The sequence below is a fragment of the Strix aluco genome, chromosome 25 (genome assembly GCF_031877795.1).
Source record: "Strix aluco isolate bStrAlu1 chromosome 25, bStrAlu1.hap1, whole genome shotgun sequence".
Taxonomy (NCBI): Eukaryota; Metazoa; Chordata; class Aves; order Strigiformes; family Strigidae; genus Strix; species Strix aluco.
In genome coordinates, this window is record NC_133955.1 from 4,248,625 (window position 1) to 4,266,181 (window position 17,557).

The 17,557-nt window shown below is 59.6% G+C and overlaps 1 protein-coding gene across 1 annotated transcript in view; it reads right to left on the reverse strand.

The window, feature by feature from the left end:
* The window catches only part of SCUBE3 (signal peptide, CUB domain and EGF like domain containing 3), a 36,762-nt gene that overhangs the window by 4,147 nt on the left and 15,058 nt on the right, over nucleotides 1–17,557 (reverse strand). Inside the window, exons 5-12 of the mRNA XM_074850122.1 lie at nucleotides 14,957–15,082; nucleotides 13,911–14,027; nucleotides 10,010–10,057; nucleotides 5,770–5,886; nucleotides 4,028–4,150; nucleotides 1,925–2,041; nucleotides 706–828; nucleotides 17–151 (exon numbers count right to left, since the gene is read on the reverse strand). Of these exons, the coding sequence (XP_074706223.1) occupies nucleotides 17–151; nucleotides 706–828; nucleotides 1,925–2,041; nucleotides 4,028–4,150; nucleotides 5,770–5,886; nucleotides 10,010–10,057; nucleotides 13,911–14,027; nucleotides 14,957–15,082 (906 nt within the window). The remainder of the gene's footprint in view (nucleotides 1–16; nucleotides 152–705; nucleotides 829–1,924; nucleotides 2,042–4,027; nucleotides 4,151–5,769; nucleotides 5,887–10,009; nucleotides 10,058–13,910; nucleotides 14,028–14,956; nucleotides 15,083–17,557) is intronic.

The window sequence follows — 17,557 nt, forward strand, 5'->3', positions numbered from 1 at the left end:
ACACCAGTGCTGGTACCTGGCAGAAAGCGGGCCCTGGAGGCGCAGGTGAGGGCACAGCTGTCCTTCTTGCCTGTCTTGTTGCAGGTGAGGGTGGCCCGTGGTGGCACGGAACCTGGCAGGCATTTCACCAGCTCTGAGGGACATGCGCCAGCTGGTGATGACAAGCGGGGACGTCTGTGGCTGACACAGCCCGGGGACCTGCGAGGAACCCCTGCGCCCTCCCAGGTCACGGGGGGATTCACCGGGGACGAGAGGGTGCCAGAGCATGGATCAGCATCCCACCCCCCCCCTAGCTCCTCCTTGGAGATGTGAGATTTGACTGTTGGGATTTCAATTTTTTTAGGGGGGCAGCCTGTCCCCAATGACAGGGAGACAGTTGGGTACCAGGGCACGGCCAGGGCCATGAAAACATCTCCCTTAGGGACATTTGCCAGTGCAAAAGCTCACGGCCAGCCCCAAGCATGGTCAAAAAAGCAACAAGATGACCAAGGGCAGAGGGAGCAGGGCAACACCTTATGGCACTTCCCATCCAGACCCACGAGATGGCCACGGGGGCCCAACCGAAAGCCTGTCCCAGACCACCGGGACACCCCAAAACCCCCGTGCTCCCCCCGCCCTGACCTTAATCCCAACAGCCCCAAGTGATGGAGGGACCACGGGGCATCGGGATCATCCCCAGCCGTGGTGTGTCCTGCCCCCCCGTACCTATACAGTCCTTTTTGTTCCAGTGCAGCTTGCAGCCGGCGGGACAGGTACACTGGTAGCTGCCGGGCGTGTTGATGCAGCCAAATTTGCAGCCCCCCCGGTTGATGCTGCATTCATCAACATCTGCGGGGAAGGAGGGAGAGGTGGTGGGCAAGGGGCAGCGAGACCCCCACCCCCACCCCGGCTCTGACACTGAATCTCTGTCATTGTCTCAGGGTTGTGATTTTGGACGGATAAATCGCACACCCCGTGCCCAGCTGGAAATGGGGAATGAGGGAAACCCCGACTCTCGGTGTCCCCAAGGGCCAGGCGGTGACGGGTGCAGCCCACCCAGGCTGAGCCCGGCCCGGGCCCTGCGGCGGGCTGGGGAGCTGCGGGGGGCAGCAGACGGAGCCGACATGGAAGCACTTAGCAGCAGAATTCAAAAGGCAGCTGCTCGGCAGCCCTGGCCCCTCTCCCCGCCGTGGGGACCCTCCGCCCCAGCCTGAAATGGGGGGTTGGTCCTCCAGGTCTGGCATGAAGCAGGGCCGGAGGAGGGGAGCGGCCAGAGATAGAGCTGCCCCCCAAACTTCTTGGGAGCATCGGTGGGAGCCAGCAATCCCTGTGCTGCGAGGTCCCACCGAGAGCATCCCGGGGGCCACGCTGGCTCATGCCAGCTGCGTATTTTGGGAGCACGAGGAGGGTCGTCCGCCCTGGCCGGCCGGGCAGTGCCGGAGCACCCAGCCTCGTGCTGCCGTCTCGCCGGGCCGACGGCACCGCTGCCGCGACACGCTCCAGCAACCCCCGCCAAAGTGTGTTTCATCTGCCTCCCCGCTTCCCGGGGCGCCGCACGCCCCCGCCCTTGGGAGCTATCTGCCTTGTGAAACTTAAATCAAACCCTTTTGATGTTTCCCTTCCCACCCCGTCCCAGCTCCCGGCCAAAAACGTCGGGGATTTCTCCCTCTCTCCCGCTGCAGACAAGTCGCAAATTGTTCCTGTCGCTCTGTTTGAAGTTGCAGACACCAGTGTCTGGCTGTGAGCCCCCTCCCTGCCTGGCCCCAGCTCGGGGTATGTGGGGAACCGACCCTCCCCGCAGGCCCTTGGGGTGAGCGGCATCCCCAGGGGTCCCACAGCAACTGTGCCATGGGGCTGCCCCACCCCTGGGTGCCCCGTGTGCCTCCCCGGGACCTGAACTCAGCGGGGTGATGGGCTGCTCCTGCCAGCACCCAGCCAGCCCTACCTCCGCAGTGGGTGAGCCCGTACAGCGTGTAGCCCTTGTTGCAGAGGCATTGGAAGCTGCCAGGGGTGTTGATGCAGAGGTGGTCGCAGGTCCGGTCAAAGGAGCACTCGTCGATGTCTGCAGGAAAGGCAACGGGGAGAGGTGAGGGCTGGCACGGTGGAGGGGCAGCCCCGGGCACAAGGGCTGTCCCCTGCCTGCTCCAATTGCTCCAGCAAGCTGGGGGCTGCATTGGGATGCTGTGGGATACTGCACTGGGGTGCTCTGGCACCCAGCACCAGATTGCTGTGGGGATCCAACACCAAGATGCCCTGGAGAACCTGCACCAGGATGCTCTGGGAACCAGCACTGGATTGCTCTGGGGACCCAGCACTGTAGGACCTAACACCAGGATGCTCTGAGATCCTACACCAGGATGCTTTGGGGACCCTGCACTGGGATGCTCTGGCATCCAGCACGAGGATGCTCTGGAATCCAGCACCGGGATGTTCTGGGGATCCAGCACCAGGATGCTCCAGGACCCTGCGCTCCCACCCTAACTGCTCCCTCCTTGTCCACTCCAGCTGCTGCCACACAGGAGCAGCAGCCCACTGCACCAGCATCCTCCCCGCCGCGCCCCCCCCCCGCCCCCCAAACTCCTGCAGCTTCTCTGCACCTCAGACGGGGCCAGCACCGTGTCCTTGGCACGGGACAGCTGCGAGAGCCCTGGGCTGCTGCCCGGCCAGGGCTCTGTGCTGTGCCAGGGAGGGATGCTGTGCGGGCAGGTCCTGCCCTGGGGACGGTGCCAGCGATGTCTGCTCGGCCCCGCGGGGCACCTTGCCGGGGCAGGGAGGCCCTGGCTGGGCGGGTGAACCCAACCCGGCGGGTTTGAGCATCATTTCATTGGCTTCATTAAGTTAATTGCCGTGCTCGAGTCAAACTCCCAAGAGCACAGAACCTGGATGGAGATGAAAGCGGTCGCAGCCCCGAAGAACACCAGCCCCCCCCTTCCCCGGCCGCACGCTTTCAGAAGGCAACGCTTGGGCTCACACACACCCGTCGTGCTGGCCTCGGCCGTGGGCTGGGGGGGCAGATCCCCGTGCTCCCTCCGGGATGTCCCAGCAACCTGATGGGTCATTTAAACCTGCTGGGTTTAGGTGGGATGTGCAGGAAGATGTTGGGACAGGGAGAAAAAGGTGGGAAAAGCAGCGTGGAGCAGCCAGCTCCCTCTGGAGCGAGCAGGATGCATCTTCCCCCTCCCCTCCTGCCCTCCAACAGATGGAGGAAGAAGGAATCTTTTTGTAAAAGCCACTGAAATCCTTGCTCTGCCTTGACAGCTTGCAAAAACAGTGTGTCCTCGAGCAGGGCACGATCCAGCCCCTGCTGCGGGGCGGCTGGCGGAGGGGGAGAGGCAAGGCAGGACACATCCCGCTGCTCTTCCCATCACCCAGCCCAGGAAAACGGCAGCACTCGAGCGAGGGAAGGAAGCAGCCGGTGCGTCAGTGTGTGTGCTTTAGCAGGGAGCTACAGTCGTGCTGCTGCGGGGTCGCTAGCAAAAACTTTGTGCAATAAAACAGAGAAGTTTGGGAGAAGCCCAGAGGTGCCAGGGTGGGTGCTGAGCTCAGGGTGCCCTCCCAGGACACACGGGAGCTGCTGGGGTCCCCGGTCCCCTGGGTCCAGAGCAGAGCCAGCCCTGGGCTCGGCGTGTGCTCGCTGCTGGCGGGGACGCTCCCTGTGCCCGGGCAGAGCTGTGTCCCAGCCCACAGGGCTGCAGGGAGTGATATGACCGTAATCCCAGCCCTGACTAAGGCTGGAGGATTTCACCTGGCATCTGTCTAATTGCTGGCTTTAACTCTGCCGCGAGAAGAGCCCAGAAATCCCCAACTCAGGAGCAGGGCTGGGACGGCAGCCCAGCTCTGCAGATCAAAGGGCTAAACCCCAGACCAGAACCCAAATCCAACACTAATCCCCCGAAGGATGTAGGCGATCCAGAGGAAAGCAAAGAGGAATGAGTAACCGGGCCAGCACTCCTCCAGCAGCAGCTGTGGGAGGGCTGAGAAACACCGGCGGGCTGGGCGAGGCGATGGCCCTGGGCAGAGCAGGGTGCGGGGTCCCGCCGCCCCTTACCTTGGCAGTTCCTCTCGTTGATGAGCAGCTTGTAGCCCTTCTTGCAGCTGCACTCGAAGCTGCCCACCGTGTTCCTGCAGATGTGGTCGCAGCCGCCGTTGTTGAGCCGGCACTCGTCGATGTCTGGGGGGGGGACAGGGGACATGCGTCACGCCCCGGTGGGATGCTGGGCTGGGAGAGCGGGGTCCTCCCCTCCAGACCCCCCAGCCCCACCAGGAACCGGTGAAGGGAGGAAACCCTTTGAGCTCTGATGGTCACCGGGGGAACGTGGCTGCTGGCTTTATCTGGGTGCATTTGGGGAGCCAAATGGGGACACTGGGGAAGGCCGGGGCTCCTGGGCTTGGCTCCCCTTGGAAGTTGTGTAAAACATTGAATTTCTGCAGGTCTCAGCATCCCCCAGAGCAAAGCCAGGAGTCACGGTCTCTGAAAGAGCCTCGCAGCTCCAGTCTGCAGAGTCACAGGTTTGGGCTGGGGGCTACTTTGGGGGACAAGGAGCAGCAGGAAGAAAGAGCAAGCCAGGAGGGGAAACCCCCTCCTTCAAAACCAGCCGCTCGACAAAATACTTTTCAACCTTCACCTCTCTGCTTGCCGTCTCCTTCCTGCCATAAGCAAAGCTAAAAATGATGATGTACAATAACTACAAAGAGCCCCAACAACCTGGAATAGGCTGGGACTTGGTTTTTTCATGTTTTTTGGGTTTTTTTTGGTTTTTTTGTTTTTCTTTTTCCACTAATCACAAAATTTACTGCTAGGAAATGACCTGTAAAATGGAAGGAGACCAGGAAGAGGCAGTCGCCTTCCCCGTCCCTCCATCCCCCAGCTGCCAGGGCTGGGGCAGCAGCTCTGCCTCTCTAGGGCTGGGGCTTTCTTTTTACGACTGCGAGGGAGCGAGCTGTAAACCAGCCCGCAGCCGTAATAAAACCCCCAGACACAGGGGACGTGGCTCCGGGTTATTGCACGTTCCTGGAAACTGCAGAATTGGAGAAGCAGGGGGGGAGGGATGCTCTGATAAAATAACAGGGGCAGGGGGTTTCTGGAAGCAGTCAGCAGGTAGACAGGCAGCCGGCAGCGGGACGGGCTTTTCCTTTCAACCGGGGTCAAGTTCCCGGAGCTGCTGAAAGACACAACGCAGGCGCCGACCAGCCCCGGGGTCATGGCGTCCCCTTGCCTGGGGTGGGGGGCAGGTTTGGGGTGGCTGGGGTAACCCGTCTGGACCGCTTCCCTTGCAGAGGCAGGTGGGTGGGGATGTCAGTGGCAGCGTGCGGAGACGTGTGGTGTCCCATGGTGTCCTCCCCGAGCGGGACACAGTGCTTGGACCCAGCTGGACAGTCACCACAGAGGGACTCGTGCATCTCAAATTGCCAGAGTGGCCGTGGATTCCCAGAACGCCCAGCCCCTACCCATGGGGAAACTGAGGCTGCGGGGTGCAGTGAGGCGGGACTGGACTCTCCAGCCCCACATGCCATCGCCTCTGACTTGACCTGACCCCCATTTTCTCCTCCCCATAGGCTTCCCGGGGGAGCGGGGCTGACCATGTGCCTTTACAAGGCGGCCGAGTTCCCATGCCTGGGGCTGATCCCCATCCCCACCCCATGGACGCAGACACCAAGCAAGCAAATGCTGCAGGCGACGTCGAGCCGAGCTAAAACTGAGCCTTTTGTAAAGGCACCGAGGACACGAAGGGGGTCTGAGGCACCCAAGGGTGAGCAGCAAGCACCCCGGCCCCGCTTGCACCCACCTACCTTTGCACGTCTTCCTGTCGGGCTGGAGCATGAAGCCCATGGGGCAGCTGCAGTGCACGCCCGTGGCCGCGTCGTGGCACTTGCTGTCGCAGCCCCCGTTGTTCACAGCACACGTCTCTGCATGGAGAGGGGAGAGAGTGGCCGGGGTGAGGGACCGGTGTTTAAACCCACCCAGATGTCCCCATGCTACCCCCGGTGTCCCCACACCACCCAAATGTCCACCCAAACTTCCCCTCCAAACCTCCCTGCAGGACCCACTGAAACCGCCCTTGGCTTTTCACGCAGCCATAACAAGGTCACGGAGCCACAAATTAATAAACACCTCAGATACAGAGCACGAGGGCCGGCAGGGGTGAGGCATTAACGCTTGGCCATCCCACAGAATCCCAGAATCATCTAGGTCAGAAAAGCCCTTGAAGCTCCTCCAGCCCCACCATGAACCTCACCCTGACCGTTCCCAACTCCACCAGATCCCTCAGCGCTGGGTCAACCCGACTCTTCAACCCCTCCAGGGATGGGGACTCCCCCCCTGCCCTGGGCAGCCCATTCCAACGCCCAACAACCCCTTCTGCAAAGAAATCCTTCCTAAGAGCCAGTCTGACCCTGCCCTGGCGCAGCTTGAGGCCATTCCCTCTTGTCCTGGCGCTGGGTCCTTGGCTCAAGAGACTCCTCCCCCCTCTCTGCACCCTCCTTTCAGGGAGTTGCAGAGGGCCATGAGGTCTCCCCTCAGCCTCCTCTTCTCCAGACTAAACCCCCCCAGTTCCCTCAGCCGCTCCCCATCAGACCTGTGCTCCAGACCCTGCACCAGCTCCGTTGCCCTTCTCTGGACACATCTTTGGAAGATCCCGCAGCATCTTCCACCTCCGCAGACGACCCAGCACTCATTGCCTTCCCATAGCCCCACTGCGCACCTGGGTGCTGCTCCCCAGGGATTTTGGAGGTGAAATAAGGGTGCCTGTGATTCACCCCGGGTTTCAGGCAGCGCTAAGGCAGGAAAAATCACCTGGATTTCCCAGTTCATGCCATCCAAACCCCTGCACAACCCTCCCGCCTTCCAACAACCTGCTCTTATCTACTGGTGTCAGCGTTGAAGGCAAGGAGGGGAGTGGGGACAGCTTTGTCCCCTCATTAGAGGATGCTTTATTAATTGCAGGCAGGGAGCAGAGTGGCACCCGGCCATCCTGGGGAGGATGGGGTGGGGGACACAGGCAGGGACATGCAGGCAAAGCCGCTGCCTGTTGTGAAACAGCTGGGAAAAGCGGAGGTGGCTCGATGGAGGCTCTTCATTCCTGAAACGCGTCGGCTTTTCAGCTGACGGAGGGAAAAGTGGCTCCGTAGGATTAATCCCGCCACGCTCAGCCCCCACGCTGGCACTGGGGCCGCATGTCCCCCCAAAACAGGGTCTGGTGGAGTCCAGCTTTGGCAGCTCCAACGAGGAGGAACTGAATTTCCAAGTGATAAAGTCTCAGCACTTGCTGTGCAAGACGCAGCCAGAGCCGGGGCTCGTCGGGGTGCCCAGGCTGCGGCTCCCCGGCGTGCAGGTGCACAGCCCCAGTCCCCCAGCGGGATGGTGGGGGGTCCCCGTCCCCTCACTGCCACCGCCACCACTGAGCCACAAAGCCACGGGTGACCCCGCGCTGCCGGTCCCTAACCATCACCCGCCGGCCAGTCCAGTGTCGCGGGCTAATTTGGGAGACGCTTTGTATAATTAGAACACACACACAGAGACAGGCAGCATCAGTGGAAAAAAATCCAATTTAAAAAAAATGCTAATTATTTCAGTATTATCAAAGTCAGCTGTTGCTGGTAGGACTAGAAGGGACACTAATTTAAATGAAGCATTTTCAGCTTGACAGCTTCCCTGTGAGATCAATCCTCAATTTCGGTCCTAACCACCAGAACAATGGTTTGAAGTGCATTAAGTTGTTCACAAAGGATAATAAAATATTCCTTTCAGAAGGCTGGTTGCTTGGATAAATGAGGCATTTGGGCTTCAAGGAACCCAAGATGAAAATGCCTTGAAGAAATTCCTTGGAAAGAGCAAATCCCAGGTCCTCCTGCTCTTTGCGAGCGCCGCATGGGGTGGGAATGACTGAACCATCCAACCATTTGCCGCAGGGTGAGGGAGCTGGGATCGCTCTGTGCTCGTCTTGCTGCTGCTATTTTTATGATGTCCCATAATAAGAGAACAAAAGGGACCATTTTATGAAATTAATAGCCAGCACAATTACAAAACTTAACGGCAAGGGAGGGATTTCTACAGATATTATTCCTCCAGCCAGGTCCTCGCGCTGCACGCAGCCTGGCTGCACCGGGACTGTCCCCCCCCTGGCAGCGCCGGGGCGAAGAGCGTGGTGAGGGTGACACTGCACTGAAGGGGAGGGAAACTTTCTGGAAGCCTGATGAATTATTTAACGCCAGCCTTTGTTCCAGCAGCTGATGCAGAAGCAGCCCAGGGAGGATTAATTTAACAGGGTCGCCACCGCCGAGATGAGACGATGGGCTCGGCGCGGGCGCTGCTTTTGACGGGATCGAGGAGCCGGAGGAGCGGCTGCACCAGGGAGGACGGGGCTCTCTGGGGAGCACAGTGCCCTGGGCACGCTTCACCGTGCTCACAGCCTCCTCCAGCGCCGCGGCACCCACCTCCCCTCCCAGCCCCTTCACACCTTCAGGAATTTCGGCTGAGATGTAAAGCAAGCCCTACCCGCCATCCCATGCAGGATGCGGCCGCTGCCCGGGCGTGCATGGGGTGGGAGCTGAGCCAGCATGGCTGGAGCACCACTGCAAACCCCTTTGCAAAGTGGGGGGACACACACTGTGTCCTAGGCTTGATAAAAGCTTGGAGGGGGCTGCCGGGCTACCTGCGAGGCAGCGGAGGTCGGGCGGTGCGGGGCCTGGCGCTGGAGAGGGGCCCTGGGAGAGCGGCATTGTTCGGTGGTGCCGGCAGCCCGGGGGCTGCTCCCAGCCTGGCGAGAGCCGGCGTGACTCACCCAACCACACAGGGCTTTGGCGAGGGCCTCCATCGCTTGGGGAGGGAGAAGACAAAGCAGCTTGCACACACACACACATACACACACTCTTTCCCACCCTCCTCCATCCCAGCTCCGGTCTCACTTCCCGACCGCCGTGCCACGGATATCCTTGCCCCTGATTGGCAACCTTCACCGTCCCGGTTGTCACCGGGGACTGACGGGGTCCCTGCTCGTGCCCCCTGCAGTGCCCTGCCTGCACACACTCCAGCTTCACCTCCCGGGAAGCGGCAATCGCAGCGGGATTGTGATCCCACGAGCCTAAGGAGATAATTGCACAGTAATTGGAGGGATTACAGCTGGGTTGGCTGGAGCGCGCTGATGGCACGGAGCTGGGGGTCCCCCCTTCTCCCACCCTTGTGGGAAAGGCTCTGCAGAGCCCCCCAAGAGCCGCGGTCGGTGCTCACCAAGCCACGCACCCACAGCTCCTCCTGGATGTGCCAGGAGTTTGCATGCACCCTGCACGTCCATGAACAAGATTCCCCACCACAGACAAGTCGCTGCACCTTCAGACTGCCTCGGTTTCCTTGTTGGCGGAGCAGAGGCGTTGCCTTACCTTCCAGAAGGGCTTAGAGACCCGATGGGGGTTGCAAAGAAATCCTTGGGGAAGCAGCCGTGGCGCCCAGCCCGATAAAGGGTCATTGCAGCTCTGCAATTTGCTGCGGCTCTGGGCTGGGTGCCTCTGAGCGTGGTTGGCAGCTTTGCTGGGTCAAACCCAGGGCACCCCGAATGTCCCTGCACCCACAGAGGGGAGCGTCTGTGAGCGGGTGGGCTCGGGAAGGGGTAACTTTGGGAGCACACAGCACAGAGACGGGCACGAGCATCCCCATCACGCAGCTGCCGGCAGCCCACCGCCAGCTCCTCTTGGGCTCGCTTGGTGGCCATGGAGGAGGAAACCATTGCCTCAGCCACTGGAAAGCGGATTATCACCCCCTGCACCGGGCTGGATTGTCCAAAGCACCACGAGAGCCCCCGCCTCATGCAAATGCAGCCAGGGGAGGGTTTCTTTCTCTGTCCCCAAAAGCAAAGTCTGCCTGCAGCCCGAGGCTGGGCTTGCTCTGCGGGGTTTAAAAGCAGCAGCGGGGGACAGGGTTAGTGAGGCATGCGGTTAGCGCGACAGCTCAGCCCCCCGAGCCCGGTTATGATCTCGAGATGAGAGACCGTCTATGGTTAGACCCCTTCGTAGAGATAGAGAGAACAAAAATATTTACCATTAGAAAACGTCTCAAGGATAACGTGTTGCTGGAAGTGTCTCTCCCCTGTTTAACATTATAAAAAAGTGATTTAGAAACAGTGTCCAGCAAGGAGCTCGGTTGGTGTCACATGTCAATGGGTTCATCTTTCCAGCCTGGTGGAAATTGTCCCTATGGGTTTTTTCTCCTCCCACCTCCCAAAAGAACCAAACCCTGAGGTTTGGGTCCAGTGTTACGGCAGCCTCCATCACCCTGTCCAAAGCATCCCGTGTCCCACAGCCTCTCCAAAGCCCCTCTGGTTTCGTGCTCTGCCTCGGGCCGGCCGGAGCCCCATGCGAGAGGGAGGAAGCGCGTTATGAGGAGCGTTAGTGCAGCCCGTTAGTCTGGGAAACCGGGTCCTCGCCCTCACAAAACCAGTGTGTGCTGGGGCGGGGTTGCATCCCCGAGAGGAGCTGTATGGACACTATGTGGTCATGGACTTCGGGAAGGTGACTACGTCCCACCGGTGGCACTTGCACCACTTGGATTTAGCAGCCAAGCCAGCGGTGAGCCCAAATTTTGGGCGCGCTTGGGCTGCTCGGCCTCACCCATGCATCGCTGCACCCGGGTGCGGGGAGCTCCGGCGAGGCACGGCACAGCCCTGGGGTGCCGAGTACGTGAGGGAGAGTATGGGAGCCTGGAGGGGGACAAATGGCCAAGAAGGGGCTGAGAGCATCCTGGGCAAAGCCACAGACCCCAAAATCAGTGCTAAAACACCCAGGGATCACTTTGGGGGATTGTCTCAAAAAATTAGTTTGAGCTTTGCCCTGCAAAGGAAACTCTGCCTGGCACCACCCCTCCATGGCTGGGAGATGTTCCTCCTTCATCCTGGTCATTTTGGGGAGGGGACAAGGCACCCTAACACTTCTTTTTGCTCCCGTGTGGGGACAGAGCCCTGTGGCAGTGCTGGACCGAAGCCAGAGCCCACGGGTGAGCGTGGGGCTGGGGTGCTCGTGGCACGTGGACCCCATCACCCGTGGGACCGAGCAGAGACGAGCGCATGCCCGCTGGATGAGAAACAACGCCGGGTCCGTGCTGAGGGGAGGACGGGGGAAGGGGAAAAGAGACGAAACACAACCCCTGGCTGTGCCTGCGCTGTCCTGGGGGGCTCAGGCTGAGGGCAGGGGGTCAGCAACTAGGACGTGGGGTGCGGAGGCTCGGCAGGGACCATGTCCTCCTTGGGGAGGTCGATGCGTGCGGAGGAGCGTGCATGGCATGCCCGTGGCCACCCGCCTTGTGTCCCCATGCTCTGCTTTCCCCTCCACCACGGTCCCTTCACTCTGGTGTCCCCAGCATCGACCCAGCAGCGGGGTCTGGCACAGCCCCTGCTCCCAGCACCACGCCCAGCACCTCCAGCTTCACAAAGCTGGGGAGATCAGTGGTGCCACCGCAAACCGCCTGGGTGCGGGTCAGGAAATCGGCCATAAAACTTGAGCTGGGCTTAGTTTTCTTCTCCATCTAATCGTATTTCCTCCCCACCCACCACCTCCTGCTCTGCCAGTGCTCGGCATGAGCTGGGGGACAGTGATGGCCCTGCTGCACCCCAAATATTGGCGGGAGGGAGATGCAGTGATGCCCTGGCTCGCAAGTCTTCCCAGAAAGCCAAAATCTGAATCAGCCCGGTTTGCATCTCCCCGCGGGTGCTGCACCCTATGCGATTTGATGTGTTTGTTTTTTTTTTTTAAAAAAAGAGTGTTTTTTGAGCATAAATATAAATATATAAGGTCATCGGCCTCCCCTCCCGGCTCCCCCTCCCCCTCGAGCCTGCAGACATGTTGGGAGCCATTAGGGCTGGCCTCGCTTTGCTCAGAGGCATGTTATTCATTATCTGCATTTTTAAAAGCAGCAATAAAAAGCGGAAAAATGAAAAACACCGGCCGTGGCCTAATGAAACTGTCATTCAAAGGGGCTGATCGTGCTTCCTGCCGCGTGGTGTGATCTGAAGGGAACCTGGACCAGGGGCCTGTCCCGGCAGCCCATCAAACGCACCGCGTACAATTTCAAAGCCCATGGCCCGGGGAGCGAGTTTGCGTTTCCCCTTGCTGGAAACTTTATTCCCCTTGAAATGATGAAATATTTCAGAGGAAATGGGGAAGGGGCGGCGGAGGGAGCACCGGAGAGGGGGGGAGGGCTGTTTGCTGAGCCCTGGCCGTAAAACAAGAAAGGGTGGTTATAAATATCTGAGCAGGTACCTTGGCCATAAATCTGCTGGCCGGGCATCCCCGCGGGGCGGCCGCCGGCTCCCAGCGGCTGGAGCACAATCCCGCAGTGTTCCCGCAGCGGGGCTGGGGGGCCGGTAATCCCCTGGGGGATGTGGGAGCCGGGCGGGCCCCTTCCTGCAGAGAGGGGCTGCAGACCCAAAAGGGATGCGAAAGGCGCAGGGGTGGGTTTTGGGCTGGTGCTGCTCCTAAAACCCTCCACCGTGGAGTTTGATTTCCCCCAGGAAAGTGGGCAAGGGGAGAGCTCATGGGGACGTAGTGGCTCCGGTGGGAGATGCCTCCCCAGCAGATACGGTGCACGACGTGGGGATGAAGGGTGAGATTTTGGCCCAAGCCATGAGGATGAGTGATTGTGGAAACCCCCAAATCCCACCCTCACACCTGTGGTACCCAGGGTCCGAGCGCTGAGACCCTCTGGCAAACAGACCCCTCTCGAGCATCCCCCAAATCACGAGATGTTTCAGAGAGCTGCTCTCCCATCCCTGCACCCAGCAGGTCAGGAGCATCATTTCAGTACCAAACCTCCCCGAATCCTCGTACCAACACAGACACCGCACGCACAGGGACCTCCATCCAGGAGGAACACACCAGCTAACGCACCCTGGGGTCCCAAAATCCCCACTGGAGGAGTGGGTCCCCACCCTGGGCACAGCAATAACCCCACGGGAGCGCCCTCAGCAGGTGGGATGGGATGAAGTGGGAGCAAACACAAGGACAACGGGGACAAGGGGCTGCAAGAGCCAGGAGGGACTGGGATTAATCCTCAAGCGGGCTGGGGGACAGCGGTGACATTAAGGTAGCAGGCAGGAGGGCTTTGCTCAGCCTCGAGCACCCCTCGAGCTGGTGGGGAGCAGCTGGGGCTTTGGGGGGCTCCTCTGCCGCTCACCCCGAGGATGGAGCCGTCTTTGGAAAGCGCAGAGGGTTTTCTGTTCAGGCACAGCGGGGACACGGGGAGCCAAAACCTCTCTCTTGCTTTCAATTCCTTTTTCTTTTTTATTTTGCAATAAGAACTCAAATGTCTAGAGCAATTTGTGGACTTAATCACTCCCCGAATGTAACATTTTTTTAAATCAAATCAGCTGTTAAACAGCACAAGCATATGAAACCAGTAAAACTTCTATCTCTGTTTGATGTTTTACAATTTGAAAACACACACAGGAAAAGGACAATTTTGGGGGTGGTTGAGTTGTCAGGTTGTTGGAGTTTTGGGGTTTTTTTGTAATTGTTCCTGAGCCAAGGCCCTACAGTGCCAAGTCAGAACGGATCGCCACAGCCAAATCTGTCCCCTCTGTGTCCCTCCCCGAATGCTGCCGGTGACAGTAACAATTTCTAGCGTGGGGACATCCTCACGCCTCTCCCTCCAGCAGCACGGAGGCAGGCAGGGACCCCTGCCCACACCCCAGCACAACCGACCTGTCCCCAAACGTCCCCTCCAGCATTCCCACAGCCACTTTTGCTCCCTGAGGTTGTGCAGCGACGCATCCCTGCATCCCACAGGTACCCGCAGCATCCCTCACACATGCACCGACCTCAGCAAAAGGAAACGCCGCATCCCCAAAGCTTGGCCTTCACCAGGCCAAGAGCAAATCACCCGGGGAGGAAGATGAGCCATCCTGCACCCCAACCCATGTCCCCGTGGCCAGGCGACGGCTTGCACCTACCTATGCAGGTCACCCCGTCGGAGTGCAGCAAAAACTTGACGTGGCAGACGCACTTGGGCCCCTGGTCGGTGTCGTCGCAGGTGTGCTGGCAGCCCCCGTTCCCGTAGTTGCAGGTCACTGCGGGAGGCAAAGCATCGGCCGTCACCCAGGGTCCCAGCCCCTCTCTTCCCCCAGAAGCAGCATAAAGCCGGCTTGGAAAAACCTCGTCCATACCCTCCGAAAGATCCCTCCCTCCAGGATAATTTCTAAAGCCCTCTGACTTCCCCTGCGGGGTCTTGGCAGATGCAAACTGTTATGTGGTTTCTCGTGTCTTCCCTTTGCATATCTAAATGCCACCTGAGCGCAGGGCACAGGTGGGCTGGTTGCTCCTGACCCTGGATCTGGTGTTACAGGGGAAGGGTGGGACTTCCCTGAGCTCTGGAATGACTCAGGTGCTCCTGGGAATCCCTGCCAGCCCTCCCCGGGGGGCAAGGCGTACTGTTCATGTAGCTTGGAGGGAAAATAGGCTTGTAGGATTAAAACTCCATCTCATCAGCGATTTTACACGTTTGCTGCAGACAGCAAATGAGAAACAAAATAAAAATAATTGCATAAACACATACATATCTATTTAATAATCCTGGCAGTGCCAGCGAGGTGCTGGCAGGAGATCAGACAGGCTGAGAGCACCACAAACGCCGGGGAGGGGATTCCTGCGCTCCTCCCATGCCCATCGCACTCTCTCTGTTTATCTCCCCTTGGGAAAGCGAAGCTGGTGGGACCAGGACAGGGGATGCTGCACCTCTGGGACCCCCTTTAACTGCTATTTCAGCCCACTCAGTGTAAGGGCACAATGTCTCACGGCAGAGGGGGATGCCAGGAGCATCATCGAAAAAGGCAACAGAGGCAGAGCTGGGCATGCCGGAGGAAAATGAAACCAGAGGGCTTCAGGCTTGATAAACCAACTACAACTTGGGGGGGTCAGGGCTTTGCAGTAGGGCCAGGAGGTGTCTGTACCATGGGGACAAGGTTAGAGGCTGTATCCCCATCCCCGGAGCACTCCTTACATTTGCAGTCGCGCTGGTTCTTGGTGAGCTCGAAGCCGGGGCGGCACTCGCAGGCGATGCCCCCCTTGGGGGTCTCCCGGCAGATGTGGGCGCAGCCGTGGTTCTTGTTCATGCAGTTCATTCCTTCTAAAAGAGAGAAGGAAGGAAAGAAAAGCTCCAAAAGCTTGCTGGCAGTGGTCCGTGGTGGCAGAAGGATGTCTGGGGTGGGATGGGGATGGGGAGATGGGGGCAACAAGGGGAAAATCTTAGGTGGGACAGGATAACCCCAGGCAATGCCTCGAAGAGCAGCACCTCCTGGCACAGAGCGGCTCGGGAAGGTGGACAAAGCCACCCTGGGGCTTGAAACATTTGATTCCCTCCCATTGCCTTGGGTGAGACCCTGCTCCCACGCCTCGGGGCAAGCCGTGGGTGCAGAAACTGCGGCTGCCCACCAGCCCTGCCTGGCACCGACGGGACGGAGCGATACAGCTCCTTTTTGGAAGCCAAGGAGGATGAGGTGAGCGTGGCTGGTTGCGGAGCCCTGGGCAGGCAGTCGTGGCATTGCTCTGCTGAGCAAGGAAGGGTTTTTGGAGGGCAGCCCTGGGGCTGCTCCGCTGGGATGAGCCCCGGGGCCATGCCCGTAAGCTATGGGATGAATTGACAGCTTGGGGAGGATTCTCACGCTGGCGGCCCTTGGGGAATGAGGGTTTGGGGAGCTGCTGGTTCCCATTATGGGAGCTGCCATTTCACCTTCACTGACCTGTCCACAGTCCCCTCCCGCCCCAGCCTCTCTCGGGGCACAGGGACAACTGCAGAAAGCTGGGTTGAGCAGATGCCGAACAGAGCATTGCCAGGAGTTTATGAGATATTAAACAAAACCCACAGCAAGCCAGGGGTGGCCCTCTGGGAGATGCAACTGCCTGCTCAGGGCCTTTTTCTGGCAGAGGGAGGGGGTCAGCTCCTTTCCAGGCACCCAGCACTGAGCCCACCGTGGGGTACTTGATGCCAGTGTTAGGATGGGGGACCAGGCAAAGCTGCAAACCAAGAGCCTGGGGAAGAAGGGCGAGGGAAGATTCTCATAGGGTCAGGGCACCTCGAAGGAGGATGCTGAGATGCATCAAGCATGCACGGGAAGGGTTAAAAATCACAGGCTGCAGCCTGTGGGTGTCCCAGGCTGCTCCCCATCACCTGCCCTGAAGATCCCGCCTGGCTCCGCTCCAGGACAGGGTGAACATCTGTAATTGCAGTGGCAGGCGAACCCTCTGTAATTAGTCTCTCTCACCTGCAACCACACCAGCCCTCCCTTCCCTGGCCTCCGCGTTAGGGCTGGGAACCCCCAACCTGCGGGGAACCCCGCTCCATCCCCCCGGGGGCTGGGATGCTGCTGTGAGCCCCCTGCACTTCACCCAGCCCTGCCCTGGGACTCCCCCCAGGTATGTGATGCCCCAGGGATGTGGGGGACAGCCAAGTGCTCTCAGCCTCTCCTCCAAACAGCGGCTTTTCTCTCCCCCTCTTTTTTATTGCTGCTCTTTACTACCTGGCAGCATCTCCGCTGTGTCCTGGGTACCACAGCAGACACAGAGACCTCCCAGGCTGACCCTGCTCTGCCACACCGCTGCTCCCCCAGAGATGTCACCTTCCAGAGAAGCCAGATCCCAACTGCCGGCCGTCTGCAGAGATCCCCTGGCACATCCCAGCGGAAACACAAGCTCCAGCATCCACATGCCCTGGCTTCCCTCCAGGCCAGGACGGCCGCACGTTGTTTTCCTAAGACTCCCCAGGCCATTCCACCCGGGGAACGGCATCCTCCTCCACTGCACGCCGCCGGGACACAGCAATCCCTCAGTGCCTACAGCCACCGCCCAGGAAGGGAGCCCCCAAGCTTCGCACCCCCTTTAATCCTTCCTGTCCCTGCACCATCATCATCTGCTCTTGCACCGGCACCGTGTGAAGACGCTGCTTGCCCCTTTTGCTTTTAGTGGCTCTGCTGTCATCGTTGGGCTGAACGTGATGAGGTTTAAAGGCACCAATACCCCAGTGAGCCCCAACCCTTGGCCTCTCCTTACTGGGAGGGACTGGCCAGTGCAAGGGAGAGGTTCGTGGTGCTGTCAGAGGGAGTCCTGGGGTCCATCCCCTGGGTCTCCTGACCCAGCAGCATTTCATCCCCTCTGCATCAGGAGGGAGAGAAGAAAGCAAGAGGGAGATTGAGAAAGAGAGAAAGAGCAGAGGGAAAGGAAAAAGCCTCCTGCCAGGGTAGGAGGAGAGAGACAAGGAGCTGGCAAGGACCCCAAAAGGAAGGAAACAGCCATAACGTTGAGGTTTAGCTCTCTAATACTGAATGCTTCTGCCTTGGCAGTGCCCGAGAGCCAGAAGTAAAGTCAGAACAGGCTTTAACATCGGACCCCAAATTGTCCTCAGCTCTCTGCTTTTTCCAGGCTCACAGCCCAGGGACCAGCTGCAACCCTCCCACCCCTCATCCTCAGCAGCCACTCTGGAGCCCGAGCTCGGGGATCACGTAGCAGCTACAAGATCAGTCTTGGGGTGCAGAAGCAACAGAGACCTCCCCAAGCCAACACCACTCTGCAGCCGTTCAGCTCAAAAAGCCAGCTCAAAACCCAGCAC